This window comes from Musa acuminata, chromosome BXJ1-5 (assembly GCF_036884655.1).
Source record: "Musa acuminata AAA Group cultivar baxijiao chromosome BXJ1-5, Cavendish_Baxijiao_AAA, whole genome shotgun sequence".
In the NCBI taxonomy this organism is placed as follows: Eukaryota; Viridiplantae; Streptophyta; class Magnoliopsida; order Zingiberales; family Musaceae; genus Musa; species Musa acuminata.
Genome location: NC_088331.1, coordinates 5,515,032 through 5,542,358, shown reverse-complemented (window position 1 = coordinate 5,542,358; position 27,327 = coordinate 5,515,032). Strand labels below are relative to the sequence as shown.

The following is a 27,327-nucleotide window of genomic DNA, read 5'->3' as shown; positions in this document are numbered from 1 at the left end:
CATTAATTCAGTGACTCGAGTGCAAAGCACGTGATTGGTTCCCATTTGGTGTTCAAATCTGCTGCGTTCTTAAGCCATCTTTTCTCCCTCCGCTTCCGCCCGCTTAGGGCTTTTAGGGTTCTCATTCTCCCTCTTCCTTGGTTTGCAAGAATGCCCTGAAGCCATCGCACCTGTCCGCTCTCGCTTCCCCCTTTCTGTGTGTCCAAGATTTGACCGCCACCGATGGCCGAGGCGTCGCCTCGTCTCATCCGCCTCGAGGAGGAGATCGAAGGCGATCACGGAGCCACCGCCGACTTTGTATTCTGCCGCCTCGGCGAGCCCGTTTCCCTGAAGCCTGCCGATTCCGAGTTCGATCTCCAGGCCCCGCCGGCTCGACCTCTCGCCATCTCCGAGCGCTTTGGGGCCATTTTTTTAGCCCATTCCGAAGGTACCTTCGTGCTTCTTTTTGGGTTCCGGATTTTGTTTCTTAGTTTAGGTCGTGATGGATTGTGGTTCTTTTTCAGGGTTTCTGGTGGCGAAGACGAAGGATGTCATTGGTTTGGGGAAGGAGATTAAGGAGAAGGGAAAGGCCCCTTGCATTCAGAACACAAGCGTTGTGGATGTAAAGATTGGTAGGGTGTCTCTTCTTGCGCTCTCCAATGACTCCACGGTGCTCGCTGCTGCTGTTGGCGGTGAAATTCACTTTTTTTACGTGCCGTCTCTCATTAATCATAAGGTTAGAATGCAGATGCTTTCTTTTCTAATATTGTCAGGATTGGTCTTCAAGATCCGGACTTATGAACTATTGGCCCATTGACTTGATAGCTCTGAAACCATGTGGCTGAGAATGCTTAAGCTTAATATTTAAATATCTTAATTATTCTTTTACTTCATGTGCCCTGTGCCCTGCTTAGTACCACTGGGAACTGTGAGGATGACATATAAGGCTAAATAAGACTTACAACATTTCTTGACCTTACACATTGTGGGTCATATGGTTCCAAACCCACCAAGCTAATGGGTCAGTAGTCCATTGAGATAATCCAATATGAAAGCCTTTCCATGACTGGGACTAGGGCCACATCCTGGTAGGACTATGGTTCATTTTTGGATCATTTATCCAGGACCATTCTTTTGTGGGGATACCTGACTCTGTGGTTCATCGTTGCTATGATATCCACTTTTCATAAGCTATGAACGGTTCTTATTAAATTATGTTTTGGAGAGTATCTCACATGAGTAGGAAGTTTGGAAGAGGCCCAACTTCAAGTAGGGCAGTGCGGATAATAGGGAAATGGAGAGGAATCTTCTTAAGGGTCTGACAATAGTAATGTTACGTAAACAGACTGCAAGGTTGTTTTATCTCATTTGTGAAATTGAAAAATGGAGATCCAGCACCACAATTTCTTTCTGTAAAAGGGGGTTGGTATGAGAAAAGATGCTATACTCTTTAAATTTTCTCGAGGATCATTTGTAAAACAATGGGTTATTTACTGTAGTTGGCATTCTAGTCCTTTGGAGTGTGTTTCTAACTTCTAAGTTTGTGGTATTGACATAATAATACAAAAGTCTTGAATAACTGACAAAAGTGATGTGTAATGTATTGTGATTGAGTCTCAAGACTCTCAACTAGCAAATTCATTTAGGAATTGATTTATCTGGAATTACCTTTGATTCTTTTTATACTAGAACAATTATTTATAGAACAATTTATATCAAAAATATGTGTCTTCTTATTCCTTAATTGGAGGAGATGATTTGTAAGAGATTGTAAGTCAGATAGTTCTTGGAGATCTACTGAAGAATCCTACTAAATCTTGTTGTAGGTTATGTACTTGTTCACTGAGCTAGAATGTCAACAAGCATATATCAAATTCAGAAAATTGGAATGTTTTTGGCCTTTGATCTTCAGTAACTTGTGATGACATTCTTAATGAGCTGTTTGTTGCACAATACTTATCATTCTTGTTAATGAGATTAATGGAAGCTTATAGGCAATCTGACATCTATTGTGTTTGTCTCTCCCTCCATTTGTAGTTAGCTGTTCTAGATTGTTTGTTAATTGTTCTATAAGTTTTTTGCTGAATTGAATTGCATGACAGTTCATGACATGGTATTTGCTAATGCTTACACTGCTGTAGATGTTGTTCATTGTGAAAAATGTTCTAATGATTTAACTTTCTTGAAGTTTATAACAGTGAATATTCAGGTTTTTCTAATGTGGTGCATTTATTCCGTATTGTTTTTATACCATTTGTATTGCTACATGATATGCTGTTACTGATCAGTTTTGTTATTTAATGCTTGTGCAATGGTGTTGTAGGAGTGTAAACCATCCTTTTCAAATGCACTGAAGAATTCTGGCATTGTAAAAGACATAAGGTGGCAAAAGAATTCTCAAAAGTCTTTCGTTGTTCTTTCAAGTGATGGCCTACTATGCCATGGACGTGTGAAGGATTCCATCAAGGATGTAATGGAAAATGTTGATGCTGGTTTGTTTTCCTCTTTATGAAAAGCTTTGCTAATATTATGATGCCAAGTTTCCGGTCCCACTTTAAAAAAGAACTTTCATTGGATATATTGAAATCCGTCAAACATTTGACACTTCTCATTTTCACCTCTGATGAGTTTGCAGCTGTCTCAATCTTTCTTGCAATTACCTAATTTTATTACCTCTAGTTATAATTCTCCAGCCGTTTATCAGCCATCAGGTCTGAGTTGATTAGTCTCTCTTCCCCCTTTGATGCTTCACTTCTCATACTTTGCCTCTGATGCCTCTGCAGTTGCTTCAATCTTTCTTTAATCTTTCTTGCTATTAGCTAATTTACTACCTCCAGTTTTGATTCTCCGGCCACTTAATGATCACCAGGGCTTGAGTTGATTTGGTTCTCTTCCCCCTTCAATGCGTCTTCGTTTATTTGGATGATTCCACTTTATGTTAACTTTTACATTATTTTTGAAATTGAAAATTGTTTCTATAATCTGTATAGTCTTTCTTTTTTTATTGTGTCTCATTGTGTTAGATAGATGACTTTTTTGTTTATACACTGCCTTTTATTTGTGAAATGGCCTACTTTTATGATCTATGATACAATGATTCTTTTAGATTTTGTCCTGTGTTGGTGTAATCTGTTTTGTGGATGCATCTGTAGTTGATTGGAGCATGGAGGGTGACTATATTGCTGTTGCTAGGAAGAGTGATATAAGAATCTTTTCATCTGATTTCAAAGAACAAATTTGCATCACCCTGTCGTTCCAGTCATGGTCTAATGATACTGAATCTGAAATTTTCATAAAAGGTATGCTTCTTTTGTCATTTGCTTTGTCATGATTTCAGTTCTAGAATACAGTGCATTCAGTTTCTACTTTTGGTAGAGTTAATATGAAGTTAAAAAATATGTATACATCCTTGTAGTAGGATCAGCAGAACGTATTTTAGATGCAGTAGTTGCTACGCTTTAAATGGCCTATATTCAGATGTATAACCCTTAGGATCTTGATTTAAACAATCAATCATATTGTCTTTATCAGTGAACTCTTCATATTTCCAAAATACTAGTATAGCCTTGAGAGAAACTTGAGTCGATTTAGGTCTTGATCAAGTCGTATTACAGTGTGTTGTGTCTGCTTTTGTTTTAGTTTGGTCTTATTTCTTAGTAGTGTGTACTGGGGTGATAATTAAAAAGGTGATATGATCTAGATAAGGTGCATAATTTGTTGAAAATGGTTGGTTGGTTGGTTGGTGTCTGATGATTTCTTTATGGCTGAACCAGTAAGTTCTGCCTTCTTATATTCCATTTCTTTTCACATTTTGCCTTTTTCTATGTCTTTTATTCTATCTGATAATCTGAAACTTTCAAACCTTAAGAGATTCAGCATACTAGTTAAATGGTTTAAATATCTCTTGCAAATAGCATGGGTTAAATCTACATAAAGCCCACATACATCCTTGTATGCATCTACATGCAGCATATGCACTATGTGGTGACCCAACTGCTTGTATACTGATTCTGCTTTTTTTTGGAACCTTGGCGTTAAAACATATTTTTTTTCCCACATGTTTCTGCTTCCTCTGACAATAGTCAGGTGCCTATTTGTATCCTGTCATGATCCTTGTTGGTTATTGTCATGATCCTTGTTGGTTATTTTCATATTTATGTTAATTCATTGTCTTTTGTTCCATATTTTTGTGACTTTTTATTTTTTGTGCCTTTAAATAGTCAAGTGCCAATTGAAGTTACTTTAGATTAGTTGTATGCTTCTAAAGCTGAAAATGAATTTTCATCAACCAGTGGATTCCATTGAATGGGTTCGTGATGATAGTATAGTTGTTGGATGTGTTCGAGTTAATGAAGATGGTAATGAGGAAGGTTACTTAATTCAAGTGATCAAAAGCAGGGAGCATAAATTGACCGAGGTCAGTGTTGGAAATGTCTGTAAATAGTGGTCACATCTAGAACTGGTAACTTTTTTTGCCTTTTATGTACTTGTTTCTATTTGTTGAGTGATTTCCTTCTGAAAAATAGACAACCATTAACTATTATATTTTCCAAGCTGAAAGTTCTGTTTATTCTCTGAAATTGTTTTGTCGATATCCATCTTCAGCTGAGAAAGTAGACAAATCATGATTTGCATCATCAATGTATTATTCAGGAACCTAAGCTTATTGTTTCTAACAAATTTGATAGTTTGAAACAAGGTATGCAATTTCGAATAATACCGTCCGATACGGGCACACACACACACACACACACACATATATATATATATATACATAAATGAGGCGACGTTGTCTCGCGTGGGAGAAGGAAAAGGCGACGTCGCCGAGGCAATGCGATGCGACGTCACCTTTATATATATACCGAGCGGTTTACCGAATAGTATACCGCTTGGTATATAGTATCGTACCGTACCGAGCGAACGTCGAAACTTCGGTACGGTACTTAATTGCGAACCTTGGTTTGAAATGCCAGAGCATGTTGAATTACACCTATGGAAAGCAATTTGACATGTGAATAAGCAAAATCGTCATCTTAACTTTCTTGATTCATATATTTCATTTGTTGTAAAGCTGGCAGATGTAAAAAAGAAGTCTTGATGCTATATATAGTTTCCAAGTACATCTGAATTCCTGATGCTCTATATATGTAATCGCTTATGCTTGAACTTTGCACAAGGCATAGGGATGTTTTTTTTATTACCTACTATAGAATTTTCCCAGTAAAAGAGTAAGGACTTGAAAATAGACCATGCCAGTTGCTGTAATCTGTTTTTATCGGTTCAACGACTAACTGATATGCACATTCAGGTTCTCGTGTCTTTCACCTCTAAGGACCTGATCTCACCTTTCATTTGCACAGTTTTATCTCTAATGCTTTTCATTATGTCTTACTAATGTGGATAAATTATTAAGGTTATATAGTTCTTGTATTATATTGTTAATATAATGGTAATTATTTACTTGTGTGTTACTTTTTCAGAATCTCTGTAAGCCTGTAGTCTTTTCCTTCCCTGATCTATTTGAAGGTGTATTAGATGATATTTTGCCAACTGGAGCTGGGCCTTACTTGCTTCTGAGCTATTTGGGTCGCTGGTATGGTGGTAATTATATTTGTAGAAGTGTTCTAATGTTACCTACTTTTGTGTTATGCTTAGAGCTTGTTCCATGGATCGCAATATGTAAGTCATATTTCAAAATTTCCTATTTTATTATTAAGCAAGTCTTTATACAAAATGCTTAAATTTCGTTGTGATATAATTTAAAGAATCATAGATGCTTAACCAACTTTCTCTTTATCAGATAACATTTTAAAACCTACAGCAATCTTGTTCATACAGTGATCATAATATGCAGCTATTTATGTTCTCAATCAGTCAATTAGATCATCCTGTGCATGCATCCTCTTCTCTCTTTCAGGAACCAAAATGAATGGAAAGGGAAAAATTAAATTCTAATTAGGTTTTATAATCAGTTGGCAACTCAGTTTGATGAACTTGTACTGTTTATTTCACAACAAAACATGATCTTTGTATATAACAAAAAACATTTTTCTCACATATTCTTGTATCTTGTTTTATATCCCCCTTTAATCAAAGCCTTAGATTGGTGTCCGTATTTGATTTGCACTCGTTAGTCATGTAACACTGCAATATCTTATATTCTTGTAAAAGAACACTAATTTTGAGCTTAGTTTTTCAGTCATTGTCATAGCTGCTTTTGCAACTAAGTCCAATGAACAAATAGTTTGCTCGTTGGTTGAAGATTTTTGATAAGTTTGCAAGTATCTTGCTTATGTCTTCTGGATTCCCTAATTTATTTATGCATGGTCTCGATTGCCACATTTCCTATCCTTTTGCAAGAAAAATAACTCAACATTAACCAAAAAATAGGTCAATTGAATTTGAAACCAACTTAACTGAACTAGTACTGTTATTGAATTTATAGGTTGGACAATTACCAACCTTGTTGTGGATTTTATTTAGTTTTGTCTAACTTTCATGTGAATTATGCTTGGCACAAGGAAACTCTTCTCCTCATGCTTAAAATGCCATTTCATCTTTCTTTTCTTTTCTGCTCCTTGCTTGCTTGCTTGATAGTCTGTCCTCTCAGCCATATGAATCTGCAGTCCTCTTCTCCTTCTCCCTCTTCTCTTTTGCCTTGCCAATGTCCAATCGAAAAAGGTGATATGTGCTATGATGTCCCATGGAGAAGATATCCTGTGTGTGACCCTTGATTTTTCTTATTGTCATTCCATGTAATTGTAACCCTTTTGACTAAAAAAAAATTAGAATATTAAGTGCTTATTACCTTTCGATTCCCGAAATATCAGTAATGCTTAGGCCTAGTGAGACTCGAAGAGATCTAGGCTTCGCTTGGGTTGGGTTCTGATACTGATGTGGATTTTTAAGCTGAGGTCAATGCTAGGCAAGATGCCAGATCTGCAAAATGTTGATAGTCCACTGGTATCTGGAGAGAGGGCCATTAGTTTTGATATGGCATATGTTGTAATATAATATGAGTGAAATACTGGTAGTTAGAGAACCAAGTTCGGATTGTTAGCTAATGTTAACAGAAAACTAGTAGTAGAGGCAAAGTGAACACTTTGGCTATTGGTTGTGGAACAATAGAAGGGAGTCGATGTTTGTAGCTGAGAGAAACCGATGAATCACGGACAGTAAAGGGATCCAATATAAGGATACAAGGGTGGTGGTGGTGATCATACAAAAAAGGGGTTGTGGAGTTGGGAGAGTGTTGTGTGTGCAGGTAAGGAAACAATTCATTAGACATGGTGATGTTGGCACATTTGAGGAGGCAGTGAGAGCTTGCACAAGGAACTCGTAGGGATGCTGTGGAGAAAGCCAGATGAATTGGATGTGGAGATCAAATAGTGTTTTTGTTTTCGACATCCTTTTGTCTTCATTTATCTTCAGTGATATGAAGTCTTATTAGGGCTTTGCTAGTTAGGCCCAGGTCTATTTTCAATCCAATGAAGCTCATTGTTCATGTTATAATGGGCCTTAATACCAGTTTAAGATCTTGGTGTTCTATGTTGCATTAGATGTTGTTTCTCATATGCAGTAGTATAGCAAGCAATGAATGACGTTTCATTCGAACTGGAACAAAACGGGCTGACATGCCTTATATCTTGAGGTCCAGTTTGCCCATATAAAAAGGAAGCAACGGATTAGGGTTTAGGTTTCTCTCGTGGTCCACCCCTTTTCTTCCTCCGCAACCTTGCCACACACTGCCGCCACACCCTTTGCCCTACTCACACGATGACACATTACATGATCTCGCCACACACCGCCACCGCTGCTGCCGTGCCTTTTGCCTCTTCTCTTCTTCCTCTTCCTTCGTCTACCTCTTCCTTTCTCTTCCTCCTTCCTCTTCCTCCACCATCTTCTCTTCCTCTACCTTCCCTTCCTCTTATCCTTTATTTGCTTCCTCTCTGATACATTGACATCTACCAGTGTACCGACACATGGTATAGTACTGACCAGTCCAACCAGATCACGCAAACAGGTCCGGTACCCGTAACAGCGATCCTTAATAGCAAGCATTTTGACTCCTTAAATATTTACATTTTGAAGGCAATGTATCAACATTTTGAGGTCGATGTCATTTCTGTTCACAATATCTAAACAGGATCTTGGTTATGATGTCAGTATTTCAAGATCTATTGGAGTTAGCCACTTAGCCCTTGATAGGAGAACTATGAAACATCATATTAGTTGATGGTTTTTTATTTATTTGGTTGATATACCATAGGTTTAGTACAGCTATTTTTTCATAACTCCCCAAAAATCTCCATTTGCAGCTTTTAGGTGTTGTTGCATATGACATCATTATAAAATATTATTAAAAAATGCTTATACATTTTTTGTGTGCCTATTTTGGTAAAAAATGATGGCTGTTAGAGCATTGATGTATACATGTCTCTTTTGAAATTCTGTGTTGGATTTGCATGTTGATTACAATATATTTCTTCTACTAACAGGGGGCTTCTTCTTGCTTCAAATAAAAAGAACATTGATCAGCATGTTCTTCTGTTGGCATACTCGATGGACGACAACCAAAGGGAGGTGTCATTGCTGGAGTTTCAAAATGACAAGTATAAACCTACAATTTGTTTAAAAGGTGGGAAATCTAGTAAATTTTGTTAGTGTTTTGTAAGCACTTTGATTTCATTATTTTTCTGTTTGCTGTTATCTTTCTGTATGAGGAAACAAATAGTAACTATTGTGAAATATATTCTTGTTCTCGATACTTATAGTAAGCTCTTCAAGTGAGCGAGTTATGAAGGTGCAATAATACCAACATGCATTATGCTAAGCGCAGACTGGCCTTTTCAATTGATGTACAGTGATGTTTCGGCCAATTACTTATTAAGCCTTCTCTAGCATATATTTCGGTCTTCGGGGTCAGCCCATCACATGCTTTTCGATGTGCTTAGGACACATTAGTTAAATATCTGCATCTGTCCAGCTTATTGCTTCCACCTGCACATTCACCTGTTGTTACTGCCGTGCACCCTAGTCCATCCATATCTTGTACTTCTTTTTATAGAACATGTGATGTGTGTAACACTGCCTGTTTTTCTTCAGATATTAAAATTCAAATGCTTGTTATCTTGAATGAGTGAAGACTTTCTGGATTATGATGTATACATCATATCTGATGTAATTGATCTTTGCAAAATATATGAATTAAAATTATCATTTTCTGATCATCATTATGTTTGTTTTAAGTTAGCACTTTCATGGAGACATAACAGGATCTTTAAGCTGAAATAACAGGATATGAAATTCCTATTTTACCATCAATTGGAACAGTGCCTAATTTACTAATGTTTGTGTCAATAAATGGATCCAATATCATAAGGAAAGTAGTGATTAACTTTGAAGTGCATGAAGACCTTTTCTGGAACATTGTTTTTGTGGGAGATTGTTTCAGCTTGATCTAGCAATAAGGAGCTTTTTGTGTAGCTTGATTCACATAGCATATCTTACAAAAACTAGACTAGCAGAATTTTGAAGTAAAAAAAAGGTTTCACACAATTTTTTTTATTTTTACAATTTCAACTATCATAAGAGACAAATTTTGGTTATTTCGAATTCAAATATCGAATTCATCAATTCATTTAGCGACAATTAAAGGTTCCCTTAGTAAGATGTAAGTTCAATAATGTATTTGTTCTAGAAGGATTGTACTTTCAGCTACAGGTGTTTCCAAAGACAGCAAAGCTACTTCCTAGGCTGGCAGAATCAGAGTTACAGTGTCTAGGTCATGCTTGCCTGGACTACCATTATTGTGTGATCATATGCTGCATATTCATATTTGCCTAGTCATATGTTGATATATGTAAACATCGTACATTTTCTTTGCTTGCTATACATATATTCATATATCAGCTTAGCCAATGTAAAATGATATAGCATCCTCATATGTTGCTACAGCTGTGATTTGCAAATTCCATATGCCTTACAGGGTTAACACATGTTGAAATCTGGATTCTTTTAGATAACTCTGCACTAAATTTGTTAATTGGTCCATTGGCTAGGTACTTCAGCTACTGCTTGAGCATTAGGTCAGGTCCATTACTTGGGGTTGAGCTGGCCCTTTGATTGTATGCACCATACTGAAGATGTAGTTAATGAAAGCCAGATGATTTTGAGAATTATCTAAGCAACTTCTGCAACTCAAAAGTTGTGGTTCTAGTTTGTAGTAGCATGACCATGACACCACCCTATGTTGGAAAAAAAAAAGAAGAAAAATGAGAAATCTTGCAAACTTGTTTGACTTTCAGTGACGTGCTGGTGACGTCAGCCAATATATCATATTATGCTATTGAATTTAGCAAATATGTACCAATCTTCAGTTTGCTTTTTGTTGCATAAAAGAGTATTTACTGATTAAAGTGCTGACATTTTTCTTTCATTTATTGAAAGAGTAATTTATGTTTTAGTCATGCTAGTGATGCTTCTTTTTTCCCACTGTTTAAATTGTCCATGTGATGACTTTATGAGATGTTTAACAAGATTCAGTGTAGGACAAGGTATTTTATGGTTCAGTTGGAGGCCACAGAGAACTTAGAGTATCAGGTCTTTGATTTAAGTTCTCTTTCATGTTGACTTTTGTGTATCATTTTTGTTGTTTCTCTTTCAGAAAATGGTGATGACAATCTGATATTGGGGTTTGGTGTTGATAAGATTTCCGTGTTCGAGAAAGTTAAAGTACAAGTTGGCATAGAATCTAGAGAACTTTCACCACTCTGTGTGCTATTCTGTCTTACCTGTGAGGGAAAGCTTATTATGTATCATGTGGCGAGGTAGGGGTGTGATTTATGATATTTCCTTGACTTAAAATTAAATGAGATCCTTGCCTCGGTATTGATGTTAGCTCCTCATTTTAGGGTTTCAGATCCTTCAGATCTTCCTCAGTCCTCCCTTCCTCCAACAGATGTTTTATTGGAGAATGAGTTGGCAACCAGTTCAAATTTGAAGGATGATACAGATGGTTTAAAATCAAATAACAATTTAAAACAGATAATTCCTGAATCTCCTTCTGTTCCTACAGGTAAGAGAAGACACAAAAAGAAATCTTTGTTTCAACTTAAAATTCAACCAATGAAACTAGAATCCCCTTTTAGCAATCATTTTATTCATTCTTGTTAAAAAACCAGGTGAAGAATTGAGAAGTGCAAGAAACAAAGATATACATCAGGTTCCAAGTGACAAAATTCATACTGGAAAGAGGGATGAAAGCAATGATAATTCAGTTGTTAGGCCTTCCATACCACAAACAGCAAAGATGACTCAGCTATCCACGGAGTCTCCAACCATAAATGTAACTGCTTCTGTTGGTCAGAGAAAATCTGGCATGATAGAAACTGTCTCTTCATCAGGAGAGGGTGTCAATGTCCCTCATGTGATACATAATCTATCAAGTGATGCTTCTGTAACCATGCAAGCAAATGCAAAAAATATGATAAAAGGTGGTGATAAGGTTGAAGTATCTCCTGGTCCAACTAGAATTGGAGGAGTTCCATCTGATTTACAATCCATTGGAGGTATCAATGCAAAAGTTTCACCATTCGCTTCTGGTAGTTCTGCTGTGAGTGGTTCCTCTGGAAAGTCAGAGGCAGGAGTAGGAAGTAAGGCATTCTTTTCCTCTCAAAAGAGCCTTTCAACTAATCCTCTATCTGGCAGTACATCTTTGAATTTAACTGGAGTTGGTGGAGGATCATCAAACTTGATGTTTTCTTCAAATAGAGGTACTCACAGTGTAGCACATACAACTTCCTTTAATAAATCTGCAAATACTGAGGCAGCCAGTCCTGGGTCTTCTCTGCCGCAAAAAAGTTCTATTGTAGGCAAATCATTATTTCCTAAGCCACAGACTTTGGTTGAGGATTTAAGAACTTCAAAGTCATCACTGATGTTGGACTCTGAACCAGAACTCTCGAAGCAGTTCTATAATGTAAGATGTCTTTCCGACTCTTGGGAATCTTTTTGTTTTTTATGGCATTATTAAATTTGTTAGTTTTTTCTTTTAAATTTTTGCTGTTTCCCTATGCTTAATGAATTTTGACTGCTTCTCTCGTCTCAGTAATTGTCATCTTCAGGTTCTATGGTAATGTGACTTTAAAAAAAAACTAGAAAATAATGCTTATCTGTTGTCTAAGCTTGGTGCACTATTATTATTGTAGAACAAGTTGTAGTCCTATACATTGGTGCAATGAAATATTAGGTTGATTATTTTTTGTGAACGCAACCTTTTCACATAATTTATAAGAACTGTTTTCTCCAGATGCAGAGTGTTGAAGCAGTAGCAATTTGATGTTGTGAAATTATTTCTGTTGAATGTGTAAAGGTTATAATAATGGAATTATACACATAGATACCAAAGTACATTAGGATGTAATAGCTATAAATACCATGAATTGAATTAAGTCTCATGTGTGGCTGTGATTTTCTCCTAATTGTCTTATTCTTCATTGACATTTTAAATCTAACTTGCAAATAAATATAGATTTGCCAGCATTTTTCTTTTCTTTTTATTTTTTCCTCTGTGTAAACAGTTGTCGAGGCTACTTATTGTGGTCAAAGTAATTTTTTTAGTTTTTCCAAAATTTTATATATTTTGTCCAGATAACTACTGGAAAGTGATTGCATGAGGTTCCTGGACGATAAGTTGTCCCAGGCATTTCCATGTTGTTTCAGTTAGGGCCATCATCTGGTTAATCTTTTATCTAAGATCATGTTTTTATTTGGTGTGTCATCTCATTCTTGCCTAACAGGTTTTTTGTTGAAGATTTTTGTGGTCATATTAGGTAATTGGAGGTAATATTCGAGGGTAGGTTTAATAATCATTATGTACACTGTTGTTAATTATCGGTTCAACCATTATGTCTTCACTGATTTGAGGGTAGGTTTAATAATCGTAATGTACACTATTGTTAATTATCAGTTCGACCATTATGTCTTCACTGATTTGTGATACTAGTTTAGTAGCAAATTTGTGAAAATTTTATTGCTAATTTTGCTACTTGCATTAACATGAAAGGTTGAACTGTTCTTCCTTTTCTGGATAATTATATTAGAAGTTGGAATTGAACTCCATCTTATTATGTTGAATAATGTCCTAGAGTTCTTCTAAAGTTTCATCTTAAAGCATAATATATTTCTTATTTGTCGTGTCCTTTCTTTACAAATTTATTTTGATAATTCTGCCTTCTAAAGAATTTGGATGAGAAATGTGCCTCAGGATCTAATGATCCATTGGTTACATTTTTTTAAAAAGCTATGGAGTATCATGGCATAACATGTGAGCCAACTTACGAGAGAAATCTGAAGACCCAGTACAATCAAACTGATTTTGTCTTCCAAAGTTTGCGAACCAATCTGCAGCCCTATTGCTTTGCACAAAACGTGAGAAACATTAACTACATGTAACTGGTGCAAAAAGTTGATGCAATCGTGAACCAAGGGGTTGATGTTCCAGTGAATATTTGTTCCATGCCAGATGGTGCTGGATATTCTTGGGTTACTTGTGTACCACGTTTTACACTATGCTCCAGCTATTCATTGAAGAATAGTAGGTATAATAAACATGATTGATTAATAATTTTGCTACATTTATGTGTTGGTTTTGCTTGTCTGAAGAATGGATGAAACTAACAATTCTTTAGTTTTCAACTTTCCAAGCTGAAGTTATAAATGAAAAAAAGAACACACAATTGGTTTGGTTATCGTTTGATTATTTCCTTCCTAAGATATTTCATGTTCTTCTAACCAGAAATGCACAAATATTTCGTTGATTATGAGAAATGTTTAATGGATATTTGCATGCAAACGAGAGTTGGATGAGCATGCAAGTGGTCAATTCAACAGGAAGACAAAAGGGGAGTGAAATATTGAAACATAGAGTTGTAAGAAGCAAAACATGTTTGTCCACAGGGTTCGCTGCTGTGGTTGTTGAGCTATCATTGGAACTGTCCAACTTCTGGACATGTATCTATGACATGGATAAGTTCCTTTGCATTGGTTAGACGTGACTGTCTGTGGAACTGGTTGTCTTAAATTGTCTCATGACAGACTTTTGTTTTGCCTATCTTGAGGCATGTCTGCAAATTTAGTTCTTGCCATGTTATCTGCCTGATTTGTCATAATTATGTGGTCAGGTAAAAGATATGACCAAGGAACTCGATACTTTGTTGTCACTTATAGAACAGGAAGGTGGATTCAAGGATGCTTGCACTGTCTTACATCAAAACTCAATTTTGACACTTGAGGACGGCCTGAAAAATCTCTCTCAGACATTCAGGATGTGCAGGGTATCAATTTATACTCTCTTTGGAAGAACCTATATTGTGATCATGTTCTTCATTTTACCTAGTGGAGTTGTTAAACATATGCTAAAAAGGTTTTCTTCTCAACGTTTTAGAGAAAAGTGGAGGAAGAACTTACGGAGATTCAAGAGCTTCAAAGGAAGATGTCTCAAGGTATGCAATTTCACTTTTGCAGTTGTATAGAAGAAATTGATTCATATTTATTTTCTTGAGGTTCTTATCAGGCACTTCACATGAATGGCTTAATGTTAAATTTATTGGGTATTATTATTTATTATTATTATTATTATTATTACAAAGACGGAATATAATCATGGAATTTACGGTTGTTTAATAAAGTCTTTACCAGCGAAATTAGCTAACACTTCTATTGAATATTCTGATTTTGGTTAATGAACATTATGATAATTATTTTAATATATTTTTTTGCTGCAACTCTTAGTATTTTCGTTGAAGTAAACTAAACTTGTTTAACCCCTGGTGGGTTGATAGACCCCTGGTTTAACTTCAAGATACCCCAGTTAAATTTTATGGTTCAGGATGTTGAGTGCCACCCTATGATTGTTACAGAATAAAAGGATCAAAAGGGTATGGTTATTTTGCTACTGTAGAAACTTCAGCATCATTAATTTGGTATTAAATCAGTTTATGCTACCATGTGGAGTATAGCATTAGCTGCATACAGAGGCATGTTTCTTCTTGAGTCCAAACAAGACTGGAGAGTAATTTCATCAAATAATTTTTTTCTTGCTCTCTTTTAATAAAATTGGAGCAAGGGTTCCTATGCTAGTTGGCACAAGTTGGCATGTGTTGCTCCGAAAAGGTAATGGCAAATGCTAAGCTGTTTTGCAGATGGTATTGGCAAATTGTTGACCTTTTTTTAACTTTATGCCGACTGGTATTTGGGCATACTGGGATACTGACCAGCATGACACAATATGACGCTGTGCCAATATAAGGACAGCATAGTTCTTGAGATAGGAATCAAATCCTTTTCACACTTCACTTGGGGATATATTTTGACTAGGAACATTAAAGAAACAATCCATTGTCTTGATAAGTGAATTTATGGGTTGTGGAACTCTCCATGTGGGTTTCAGTATTATGCTACTGAACTGCAGACAATCTGAACCATATTGATGAAGAAACATGGTGTATTTGCAGCATGTAATACCTTCATTTCCTTGTCATGTTCTAACTTAAGTTAAATTATAGATGTCTTTCACATTCTTGATATGTTTCTGTATTGACAGATGAAGCCTAGTGATAATTGTGTGATTATATTTTTTTCTTCCAGAGGAACCATATTTCTGTTTTGTTATTTTTCATTTGATGAACCTTTTTCTTAATGTAATTCTTCATTTGCTGAACTTTTTTAAACTTTATTGTTCTTTCTTACAGTATCAGCTAGGCAAGTTTACATGGCAGACATTGTTAAACAAGCTTCAACAGAGCATTATTGGGACATATGGAACCGGCAGAAGCTGAATCCTGAAATTGAACAGAAGCGGCAAAATATTTGGAAGGTGTACCAGGTTTGTCTCTTAACTTTATATGAGGCTTAAAACATTTCTCCTTACAACATAGTTCTCATCATTCGTGCTCTCATCTTAACCAACCAGGATTTGACAAACCAGCTAATAGAACTGGAGAGATATTTCAATACTCTTGAGATTAGCAAATTTGGTGAGAGTGACAAAAGTACAGGTCGGAGGGCTTTTCATGGTAACATGAGGCAATCAAGGTACGAGTAACCACGAAGAGAAACATAGATTTTTGTTGTTACATCTATTTTACAAACATGTATATGAGAAATGAGTTGCCTCACAAATTTAGTTAGAGATTTACTAGTCCCCAAGGGTTTTATGGTCATTAACTGTAATGATGTTCTGGCAGTGTTACTTTTTGTTCTCAAGAATTGTCATGAGAGAAATTCATCATAACATTACATTTTCAAGAAAGACTTTATTTGGAAAAAGTAGATACTCGTTGGAGTTCAACAAGGAAAAACTTTTCAATAGCTACTTGTTATTTTTCCTATAGTAGGATGGCTAATGATATTGAATTAGCCAGCATGGAGCACTGATGATATAGAAGTGATAATTGATCGCTTTTTATTTTTTGTTTCATATGGTTTTTTTGCTACCAATGGGTTATTAAAGGATTCCACAGAAAAATCCAGTTTACTCTATTATTGTGCAAAGGAAATGCATATCTTTTTGTTGCCTGGTTGCTTATAGTCAACGTTGGACTATTAACTTTCCCATTTTTCATTATGCATGCTGCTAAAGAACTTGGAACAGCGTGGGATGTTTTTCATGCACAGATGACACTCCATACATTCTGGATTATTGTTGATCTTGTATTTTCTGCAGGCATCTCCAGTCTTTGCATAGTGTATACAGCACACTAAACTCACAGTTGGCAGCAGCTGAGAAACTATCTGATTCTCTATCGAGACAGATGGCTCTGCTCCATATAAACAATCCTACAAAGCGGGTTGGCGTTGCAAGGGAATTATTTGAATCAATTGGTCTTGCTGATGAAGGCATCACTCTAAAATCTCCAGATGTTAGAAGTCCTTTTCAGAGCCCAGTATCTGTAAAGAGAATTACCTCCTCAACAGATTTTTCCAGTAAGGAGTATCCCAGGAGAGCTGCATCAAGTGCTTTGTCAACTATTGCGCCAGAAACTACGAGGAGGAGGAGAGATTCTTTTGGGAAGGTAAGTGCTTAATCTATTTCTAATTAAAGAACTATGTTGCATATGATTGTTGATATGTGTCTACTATATGATTCTTGGTCCTTGCATGTGCTTTCTGTCTGTTGCAAGCTAAGCTATTTCCAATTCTTCTTTTCCCTAATTATTTTATTCTAGCTTTAGCTGTGATACTTGATGTTATTCCAACCCAAACTGGTTGGTTCTACAGTGTCATAATTAACAGTTTTTGCTATTATGGTTTCTATAATTACGAGATTATAGCAAGGTTTGAAATATCGTACCGTACTGGTATTTTGACATTCACTCGGCACGGTACGATACAATATACCGAGCGGTATACTGTATATATATATATAAAAAGATTTTTTTATATATAAAATATTTTTATAAAAGGCGACATCACCTTTAATATATATATATATATATATATATATATATATATATATATATATATATATATATATATATATATATATATATATATCCTTCTCCAGGCGACGTCGCCTTTTTTGGCGACGTCACCGAGGCGATACGACAGTGACGGGCGGTCCGTGTACTGGTCAACTGACGGACCGGTACGTACCACCCGATACGAGCGGTATTATTCAAAACTGCATACCTTAGATTATAGTATACATTTCTATTTAGTGAATGTTGTAGTAGTTGTTGTCTGCTGTAAAAGAGTCATGTATGATTAATTATCTGTAGTTTTGTTATTAGCATGCTCTAAATTTGAAACTTCATATGTTCTGATATAATGGTAGGCATCTTCCTTATATTTTTCTCATTTTTTTTATTTTTCAAATGTCTGTGGAAAGTACATTTAAGGAAGCTGCTTCATTTGATTTAGTTTTGCTTTTACATTTTTTATTCTTGCACCTTTTCAATCTCTTTTTTTCCTTTATTGTTGAAGTACCAGGATAATTATACTAATTCTGTTCTCATGACTCTGCAGTTAATTTTTTTGGTATCCTGAATTGTTGACTTGTCATGCACCATGATGTTGTAAAATTGGTGTATACCTGAACCTTATCCTGTTGGCTCTGACTTAAATAAATGTTTACTTGCTTATTATAAGATGTCTAGATGAATACTTGTCATTCAAACGGAATGCAATTGATAAATAATTGCAATTCTAGTAAGCTAGAGAGAGGTTAAATTTAAAATGTCTGAGAATATTTTAATAATATACCTATAAGTCCAGAAATAAACTTTTACTAAATTTAAGGATTAAAATTTTGGTTTGTTATTGATACCGATCGATGGTTGAGGTGGTATAATATTGGTAATGCCAGAGAGAACAAGCGAGGTCACCTGTTCATTGTCACTGGAGACAACACTGCAGAACGTTGGCTTTGTCGGCACTGGTGAAGGTCTTGCTAATGGGATGCTTGCTTGAGGGTATGGTCTTGCCAGCCAAGGTGGTAATGTGGACAAGTGAAACACAGAAACACTTAGTTTACTGAAGTGAAAGCAAATTTTGTCCATTCTGAGTAATGCTTGGCCATCATGCTGGTAAATAGTGTTCCTTAGTGATCTCCTTGGTTTGAATAATCTAAAGGGCATCATGGCTGTTATATTATCTAAAGCAGATGCTCTTGTTAGCTAAATGACAAGGGGGCTTGTAGCTGACACCAAATAGTTGGAAATAGAGGTGGCTTCTAGACAAACTCTTGGTGGTGCATTACATAGCACACATGCATTAGAGGTGTCCAATGTTAATATTTTGCAGTATTTAGGTTATGGCTAGCAGTGTACAAGATTTTGATGCTGGAAGCTAAGAGAAATGTAAGGCAAGTTGTCTAGAAAAACAGTCATGGCTTGCAGTTTATTTTGATTGAAACCATTCAAGTTGGAAGTCGATTTTAAAGCTACCCTGAAATGTATGGCAAAAATTCAGCTGAAGTTCTAATGTTTATGTCCAGTTATTGTTTCAGCCCGAAATTTCTTTTCCTCACTTCACATTTAACTTTCAATTTTCAAATTTTGTTGTAATTGTTGCTTCTCAACTTCTCAGACTGAATGTGTTTTCGCATGATTCTGTAAATCTGTTGCTGAATGAGCATTGTTCTGTTATTGTGAAAGGATTAAATGACAAACTTTGTGCAGAACTGGGCTAGCTTTGAGCCCCCAAAGACTATCGTGAAAAGGACAGCTCATCAAGAACATGTCAGAGTTAGTGCCAATAACCCCTTCACCACAGCTAAGAAACAGTTTGATGCTCAGATCGAGTCGTTTGCTGTAATCCAGCAAAAGGCCACTGAGAAACCAGCATCCTTGATGGAGTCATTGACTGGTAAGGTTCAGCCAGAGGTGTACCGTGTGAGCAAAGGTAAGACAAACTTTGTAATTTCTCGAGGATTTTATCCTAAAACAATCTCATTGTTCTGTTCTTGTCTTCGTTGTAGATATCCAAGAGAAACCCTCCCAACAGACCTCTAAATCTCAATCTAGTACTGTTTTCAGGTGGTCTGGTTCACCTCAACCTTTAGTGTCAAAATCTCATCCTACGCAAGAGATTCGGAACCATATGACTGAGACATCAGTTGCAATGGCTCCAGCATCATCTCTGTTATCACCTGGAACCTTGGAGTCAAAGTCTAATCCTATGAGAGAGATAGGAAAAAGTACTCCTTTGACATCAGTTGCAATGTCTCCGACATCGTCTCTGTTTAACAGTGCTTCAAGTGGTGCAAAAGAGAATATGGGGAGTGATGTGGTGACTCACATATCAAATTCATCTGTAAAATCTGTTTCGTTCCCCAAAATGACGCCTAATGTGCAGATGGAGGCACCTAACACTGTGGCAACTTCTATAAAATTTCCGAGTGGTACATCAACTCCGAAGAGTATATCAAAAGAGGCGAAAACACAAGTAGAGAAGCAACTAAGCCTGAAGACCCTGGGTGAAGGTTTTTCTGGGAAATTGCAACGAAGCATGCAACAGTCTGCAGTTTCTCCCGAAAGCTTATCTGCGTTGTCGAGTAATGCTCTGTCTTTCTCTACAATGTTTGGTGCTTCACCTTCAAATCTAGGTGTACGAACAGATATTAGTCAGTCAATTACAGGCAAAAAACAGTCGAGTGGAACTGTATCTGCTCTGACATCAGACACCAAAGTATCAAGTTCGCCTACTCCATTCTCAACATTTATGTTATCAACTCCTTCATCCATATCAAATGCGTCTACATCGGCTATGCCATCCTTACCGAACATAACATTAGGAGGACCATCACCACTTCATGCTATGACTTCAGCATCAGGATCGACCTCATCTACTGCTCAGTATTTTGTTCCGTCTTCTAGTGCTTCAGCTTCTCTATCACAGTCCTGGAGTTCAACATCTGCTCCGTCACCTTCAGAAAGTTCAGCATTACAAAGTTCACCATCAGTTTCAAATGAGGCCAAGGCAAGATCTGAGCTAACTCTACAACTGACAAGTTCACCACAACAAGGTACTCCGAAATTTGAACCAGTTACATCACAAGCTGTAAATGTGGGGTTGACTGGATTAAGCATGAGAGGAGAACCAAGTTCTCTTGCAACTGGTGGCAGCATCATTCCTGCTGCATCTAATTCTCAACCGGGGTTGGGATCTGTAGTTTCACCTCCCATGGGCACTGCCACTGTAAACAATAATGGACTGGATATTAACTCATCCCAGGAGGAGGAAATGGAAGAGGAGGCTTCAGATCCAAGTAACATGCTCAACTTGGGAGCCCTTGGTGGATTTGGGCTTGGATCAGAATCTACTTCAAGTACACCAAAGCTTAATCCATTTGGTGGTTCTTTTGTTACTGCCAACACAAGCACTTCAACCTCTCCAGTCATGTTGACAGCATCCCCAGGGCAGCTTTTCCGGCCTCCATCATTGAGCCTCCCAACAGCACAATCTGTACAACCAACACAGTCAGTTAACTCCAGTGCATTTTCTGGTGGTAATACAAGTGGACTTGGTGGCTTTGGACAGCCATCACAAATTGGAGCAGGGCAGCAGGCACTTGGATCAGTTCTTGGTGCTTTTGGGCAATCGCGACAGCTAGGTGCTGGTGGATTTGGTGGAGGATTCCCAACTGTGGCTACAAGTGGAGGATTTTCTACAGCTACTGGGTTTACTGGAACTGCTGCAGGAGGGGGTTTCGCTGCTCTTGCTTCTCGAGGAGGTGGTTTTGCTGCTGCTGCTGTTTCCAGCAGTAGTGGATTTACTGGTTTTGGTGCAGGCGGTTTTGCTGCTGCTGCTGTTGCTTCTGGCGGTGGTGGTAGTTTTGGTGGTGGAGGTACTGGAGGGGGCTTTGGTGCTAGTGCTTCTAGCGGCGGTGGTTTTGCTGGTGCAGGTTCTCAAGGTGGTGGCTTTGGAGCAGCTGGTTTTGGGGGTGGCTTCACATCAGGTGAGATTTGGATGCGTTGTATTTTGCTTGATACAATGCATTGTGCTTGTTTTACCGCCAATTGAGATTGAAGTTGTTGCTTAAATTTCAATCTTTCTAGGTGGTTTTGGGGCTTTTAGCAGCAATCAGGGGGGTGCTTTCTCTGCGTTTGGGGGAAGCAGTGCCACTGGAACTGGAAGACCTCCATCGGATCTTTTTACCCAGATGAGGAGATAGCTGGCATTAACGTCTTCTCTCCAGGAATTAACGTCCTTTGCAAGCTTGATTCAAGTTAAAACCATCAACTGTTTGAAGTTTCAGCATCTGTTGTATATATTGGAAAATGATGTATGCTACATCTACTGCTCTTTCGTTTCTTTTTACCTGACTCGACCCCCTTCCTCCGTCGTTGATAATCACTGTCGAGCAATTTCGAGGCAGATCCCCGGGTATGCTTGTCATTGTACAATAATTCCATGATTTATATGTTTTAATTTTGTTGTAATTTTAATGTTTAGGGGGACGCCCAAAGACAGTACAAAAGTTCCATGATTTAGATGTTTTACTTTTGCTATCGTTTTCACGACAAAATAATAAAAAAAGTTCCATAATTCGGTACCTAAACTTCCTAATTGGTGATCCAGGAAAACTTTATTTTAAGAGGCTGCACATGTGTGTGTGTATATATATATATATATATATATATATATATATATATATATATATATATATATATATATATATATATATATATATACACACACTTATATGCTCGATGAAAGAGGCAGCAGATCGATGTATCGAGAACGTTCCCGTGTGCTCAGATGGTAATGGGTGATCCGGTCCAAGTCAGCCTACAAACTTCTGGAAGATGGTACGCGGGGAAGGCTGGTGGATATTTCGTCCCTGGAATATTCTGTCAGCACGTTGAAAGGGCAAGATAACTTGCCTGAATAAATTATCAAAGAACGCCACCACACAGCGCAGATCCCGTTTTGATGCATGTGTTGCATGATGTGGACCGAGCAGCATACGGTAACCACGCGTGCAGTGTGCTTACGTGTTCGATCCAACCACCCATAGTTTTGAGAGCGTCGCATTGTTCTCCGCTATTCTGGATTCTTCTACTGCTAGCACCATCTGGCTGCCTTGTATAAATCCGTGCCGTGATTTTAATTGCATCGTCCTCCAAGATAAAGAATTATATGCATATTCTTCATAATCCATTCTTTCTGCTAGATTTGCAAGAAAAATTGGATTTTTAGGAGTGCCTCTGAACTCATATGTGATTCCGGGGAACTGCTGCTTGGAGAGTTCCTAATTTTAGGTATATCTCTTGGCCTTCCGTCCTGCTTGCAGTTCTCATCCTCTGGAATTTGATCTCCCAAATCTGAATGAAAGATATCTTCTTCCTGCAAAAAGAGAAAAAGTTATCATTTTTTTCCTTCCGAGAGTATCAACTTATAATTAACAGTTTTCCAATCACCGATTCTGTGTTCATTGCAGTTATTTCTTGTCGTGGTTTAGTCTCAAGAAGAGGGAGGAGAAGAGAGACCGCAAGAGAGATGGAGGAACCCCTGGTCGCACGATTCTGGTGCCACGTGTGCACACAAACGGTGAATCCAGTCACAGAAGCGGAGATCAAATGCCCGCGTTGTGACGGTGGATTCCTGGAAGAGATGGATCCGCCGCGAGGGCATGCAGATACCCCGTTCGATCCCGCCTCCCACCGAGCCTTCTCTCTGTGGACTCCCTTCTTTCTTGGATTGCTTGGCGGTGGTTCCTTGCGGCGTGGAGGCCCCCATGGAGAAGGCGAAGGGGACGAAGACGAAGTGGAGCATTCCAACCGCGACCTTGACTCACAGACAGCCGCCCAAAGGCCGCAGGGTAGCTCCGCCATCCTTCAGCTGCTCCAAGCACTCGGCCGATCAGATTCCGAGGGCGAGAGTGAGCGCGTCATCCTCATCAACCCTTTCATCACCCAGGCCATAATTCTCCAGGCGAACCAGCCGCAAACACAAACGCAACCTCAAACACCGGGCGGCATAAGCGATGGCGGCGTCGGTGCCCCCTTCGAGGACTACTTCCTCGGCACGAGATCCAGCCTGGATCTGCTGCTGCAGCATCTAGCGGAGAACGACCCGAACCGATACGGAACACCACCAGCTCGGAAAGAAGCAGTGGACGCCATGCCTACCGTGAAGGTCGAAGAGAACACCAGCTGCCCGGTTTGCTTGGAGGACATGGAAGTAGGCGCAGAGGCTCGGGAGATGCCGTGCAAGCACAAGTTCCACGGCGAGTGCATACTGCCATGGCTGGAGCTCCATAGCTCGTGCCCTCTTTGCAGGTTTCAGCTGCCCGCGGACGATCCAAAAGTTCCGAGTGCCGGCGGCGGAGGTAGCAACACGGCGGAAGCCGGCGGAGAAGGAAGCGGGGATGGCGGCAGCAGAGAGAGTGCAAGGTGGCTGTGGATTCCTGTCTCTTGGCCTTTCGCTGGGTTGTTCTCGCTGTCGCTGGCGTCTCAAAGCCATGGCAATTCTTCTTCGACGCCTCCCTCGTCCTCCTCCGGAGCCACAGAGAGCTGAGCCAACACTCCCTCGAGAGCGATGGTCGGTTGTCTCGTACATTATCTGTGCAATGTTTGGTTAGATGATTTGTGTATTATTCTTTTTAAGATCAATAATATTGTTATCTATTCTTGAATATCTAATTATATATATAATATATTTTATGGAGCTATGTGGAGGATTAAACTGTCATTCATGAAGGCGAGTCTTTGGCATACCGCCTTTCGTATTTACACACTCCTCCCACCTGTAGGTGTCATGTGACCCCATACAGAGCATCAACATAACAACAATATTTTCAAGAGAAAAAATGGTTTATATTGCCCCACTATTATCAATATTTAAGATACAGTCTAATCTCCAGCCACCTGGTTCTTTGAACCCAACCTGTTCCTGATTCAGATCCCTTACTACTACTTTACTGTGGTTAACATGCCCTAAGATGCTCCTGGTTTATCTAAACATTGTTGCTTAAAGGTAAGGTGGAAACAGCTAGTTGATTGCTTCAAATAATGCAAAAAATGCAGAGGGTTTGATGCCCATACCATATAGCCCACAAAGTTACATGCATCTTAAAGATGCTAATCACAAGAAGGAAGGCCTTTGGCATGTTTATCACTTTCCATTCCAAAGCTACTGACAGTAGAAGGTCTTACTCAATGGTCAAGAAATTTCACATAGGTGTTAAAACTAATAAATATATTGGATTCTTTCTTGGGATCTCAAGCTTTGATGATTTAGAGAATTTGAATCCTTCATATGTCTATTTTTATTCAACCAATGTTTGCACTTTCATTGGTAATAATAGTTCAAAATTTTAGCACTGGTGGTTGGAGAGATACGAAAGGATTTTCGAATGAAAACCCACTGAACAAAGATAGGTAAGGCTGCAAAGGAAGATAAAGCAGCGTACTGCAGCCATCAAAATCCGACAACTAATGTGACAGCATCAAGATAATTAGTTTTATCAAACACCGAAAACAAAGAAAACGAGAAGCTAAGAACTAAATAAATCTTAGAAAATCTAGAAAAGAGGCATCAAAATACCAAACAAAATGAATTGATTCTATCAAACACCCTAAAGACACAAAAGGAGGGGCTCAGAACTAAACAAACGTTTGGAATATCTCGAAAAGAGGCCTCGAGATATAGAATAAAAGGAATTAGTTCTATCAAACAACCTAAAGAAAGAGAAGGAGGAGCTCAGATCTAAAACAAATTATTAGTAAATCTCGAAAAGAGACCTCAAAAGATCAAACAAAAAAATTAGTTCTATCAAACGCCCTAAAGAAAGTAGAGGAGGAGCATAGAACTAAACAAACTCTTTGTAATTCTTGAAAAGAAACCTGAAAAGATCGAACAAAAAATAATTAATCCTATCAAACGCCCTTAAGAAAGAAAATGTGAAGCTCAGATCTAAACAAACTCCTATTAAAAATCTCGAAAAAAGACCTCAAATGATCGAACAGAGAGAATCTCAGCACCGAACACCGACATCAACACCAAGAGACTAACGTAAGAGAAGATAAGGGGAGTTGGAGCGGGAGATTTCACAATGAAGAAACCGTCTCGGATCTACGGCGCAGCATTCAAGTCACTCGTTTCCTTCCATTAAATCCAACGTCGAAAGCGAAGAGGGAAAGCAAAGAAGATAATTCAAAATTGAGATCAAGAATCAAGAAACTATCACAACCAGCAATCCAATAGAATCTGACCGAGTCCGAAACAATACCATGTCCTTGCAGAGAGATCCGACTCTGTGCAGGCATCTCCGGCGAGGAGAACTCCGATCTGCAATGAGCAGATCAATCGCCAATCCCGAAGTCCGCGGAGGAAACCCTCTTCAAAACCGTGTTGAAACAACGGTGTGGGCTTTGCCCGCCGATCCAAGACACAAATACGTCGACAGCAACATATAGAAATGGGCCGAGCTCATTTATTTGGGCCGGTGTCTAGCTGACAATTCGGGCCATGTGGGTCATTTGGACTTCGAGCCGAATCCGATCTGGTTCGATGGCCCAGATTAAATCAGGATGTTGACGATAATCATCATGAAATCCGATCCATTCAATCATGTTAATCTTTTCTAGATAATGTGATTATTATATTGGAGCCACCTTGCAGAGGTTCCACCGAATTGGATGCATTAATTTGGATTGGATTATTATCTCTTTAATCCATATAGGTTCATTTAGTATCTTTTGAAATTAATCGTGCTTCATTTGCGAGATGTGTGTTATCATCCATGATTTATATTCAGCAAACACAGCCAAAAAAAAAAGAAGGATCATTCCCTTAGCAGGTTCACTTAATTAGAGCCAATGCTTATCACAATCAAGAGATTTGAGTGTGGCAGAACCAGTGACATCTCAAGGGCAAATGGAATAAGCTGCCATCTTCTACCAGGAGACAGATCCCAGCTCCCAAGAACAATGTCTCACTATCCACACATGCTTTAATTGTTCCTATCTTTTGAGCAAGAGGCCATTTAAAGATTCCACCATCTTGTGCACATTCACTTCCTTTCTTCAACTTCCCTTATCCCTTCTTGATTGAAGATGAGCTGCCTGAGCTTTCAAACTTTATCACAAGGAGTTAAATGGCATATACTTGGAACTAGAAGAAAGAGACCAGCCATCCTCTGGGCTCCAAGTTGCAGAAAAATCATGCAACTTGGATCCCAATGTTGGCCAGGCTTCAGTTCTTAAAACTGGAGATCAAATGCATTGATGAGTATTCTCTTCAATTATATATCATGGAGTTGGAGAAACAATCTTTCTGCTTGCAGGGACACAACAATGCATATTGATACTCTTGAAACCTCACATCAAATCAAGAACCAGACTTGTGAGTTCTTAATTGATGAAGTTTTATGATAAAATGAGAGAAAACTAGAATAATTATGGTCATTTAATTTATATTTTTAATATTTATTTTAGGTTACCACACTGAATCAATATTTGACATTTGGATCAGAGCTCATCCTTACCTAAACAAGTCAGCTTTTAGTTATTAGATGCAAATTGCCAGAAATCCACACAACCTGATTCATTCAAGCTATATCTGTACAAGATGTGTCTATTAAGTTGCCAAAGATAACAAAAGAAATGCAAGGGGGAGGACAGAGAAAGAGCAAAGATGGTCCTTCACAGGTAGCAGACTCCTCAGCCTGAGGGGTCACCAGCCTTCTTTCTGCATCCTAAGCAATGGGCAGTCTTAAAGTTAGAACATAGTCTCCAATCGCCAACTCTGCCTGCTTTGACAACAAAAAGAACAGTATCAGATTCCCCGTCCACCGGCAAATGTTCTCCGGATTAAAATGTTATGCATCAGTAAGGAATA

At 38.2% G+C, this 27,327-nt stretch overlaps 2 protein-coding genes across 3 annotated transcripts; both read left to right on the top strand.

Annotated features, from left to right (window-relative positions):
• The first annotated feature begins 68 nt into the window (after positions 1 to 68).
• On the top strand, positions 69 to 21,983 carry LOC103984394 (nuclear pore complex protein NUP214). 2 transcript variants are annotated; one of them, XM_018826272.2, is made up of 18 exons: positions 69 to 427; positions 504 to 715; positions 2,303 to 2,471; positions 3,132 to 3,278; positions 4,272 to 4,396; positions 5,460 to 5,572; positions 8,478 to 8,617; positions 10,646 to 10,808; positions 10,893 to 11,056; positions 11,163 to 11,959; positions 14,163 to 14,315; positions 14,426 to 14,483; positions 15,732 to 15,865; positions 15,953 to 16,074; positions 16,706 to 17,054; positions 19,161 to 19,383; positions 19,460 to 21,439; positions 21,540 to 21,983. In XM_018826272.2, the coding sequence occupies exons 1-18, from the start codon at positions 223 to 225 to the stop codon at positions 21,653 to 21,655; spliced, it is 5,370 nt and encodes a 1,789-aa protein (XP_018681817.2). In that variant the 5' UTR covers positions 69 to 222; the 3' UTR covers positions 21,656 to 21,983. The 2 variants fall into 2 exon arrangements, with proteins under 2 accessions (XP_018681817.2, XP_065038230.1); XM_065182158.1 differs by lacking the exons at positions 69 to 427; positions 504 to 715; positions 2,303 to 2,471; positions 3,132 to 3,278; positions 4,272 to 4,396 and having other exon boundaries at positions 5,467 to 5,580.
• A 1,000-nt stretch (positions 21,984 to 22,983) lies between these two features.
• On the top strand, positions 22,984 to 24,121 carry LOC135673297 (E3 ubiquitin-protein ligase SIRP1-like). Its single transcript, XM_065182162.1, has one exon. The coding sequence runs from the start codon at positions 22,984 to 22,986 to the stop codon at positions 24,001 to 24,003; it is 1,020 nt and encodes a 339-aa protein (XP_065038234.1). The 3' UTR covers positions 24,004 to 24,121.
• Positions 24,122 to 27,327: the final 3,206 nt, after the last annotated feature.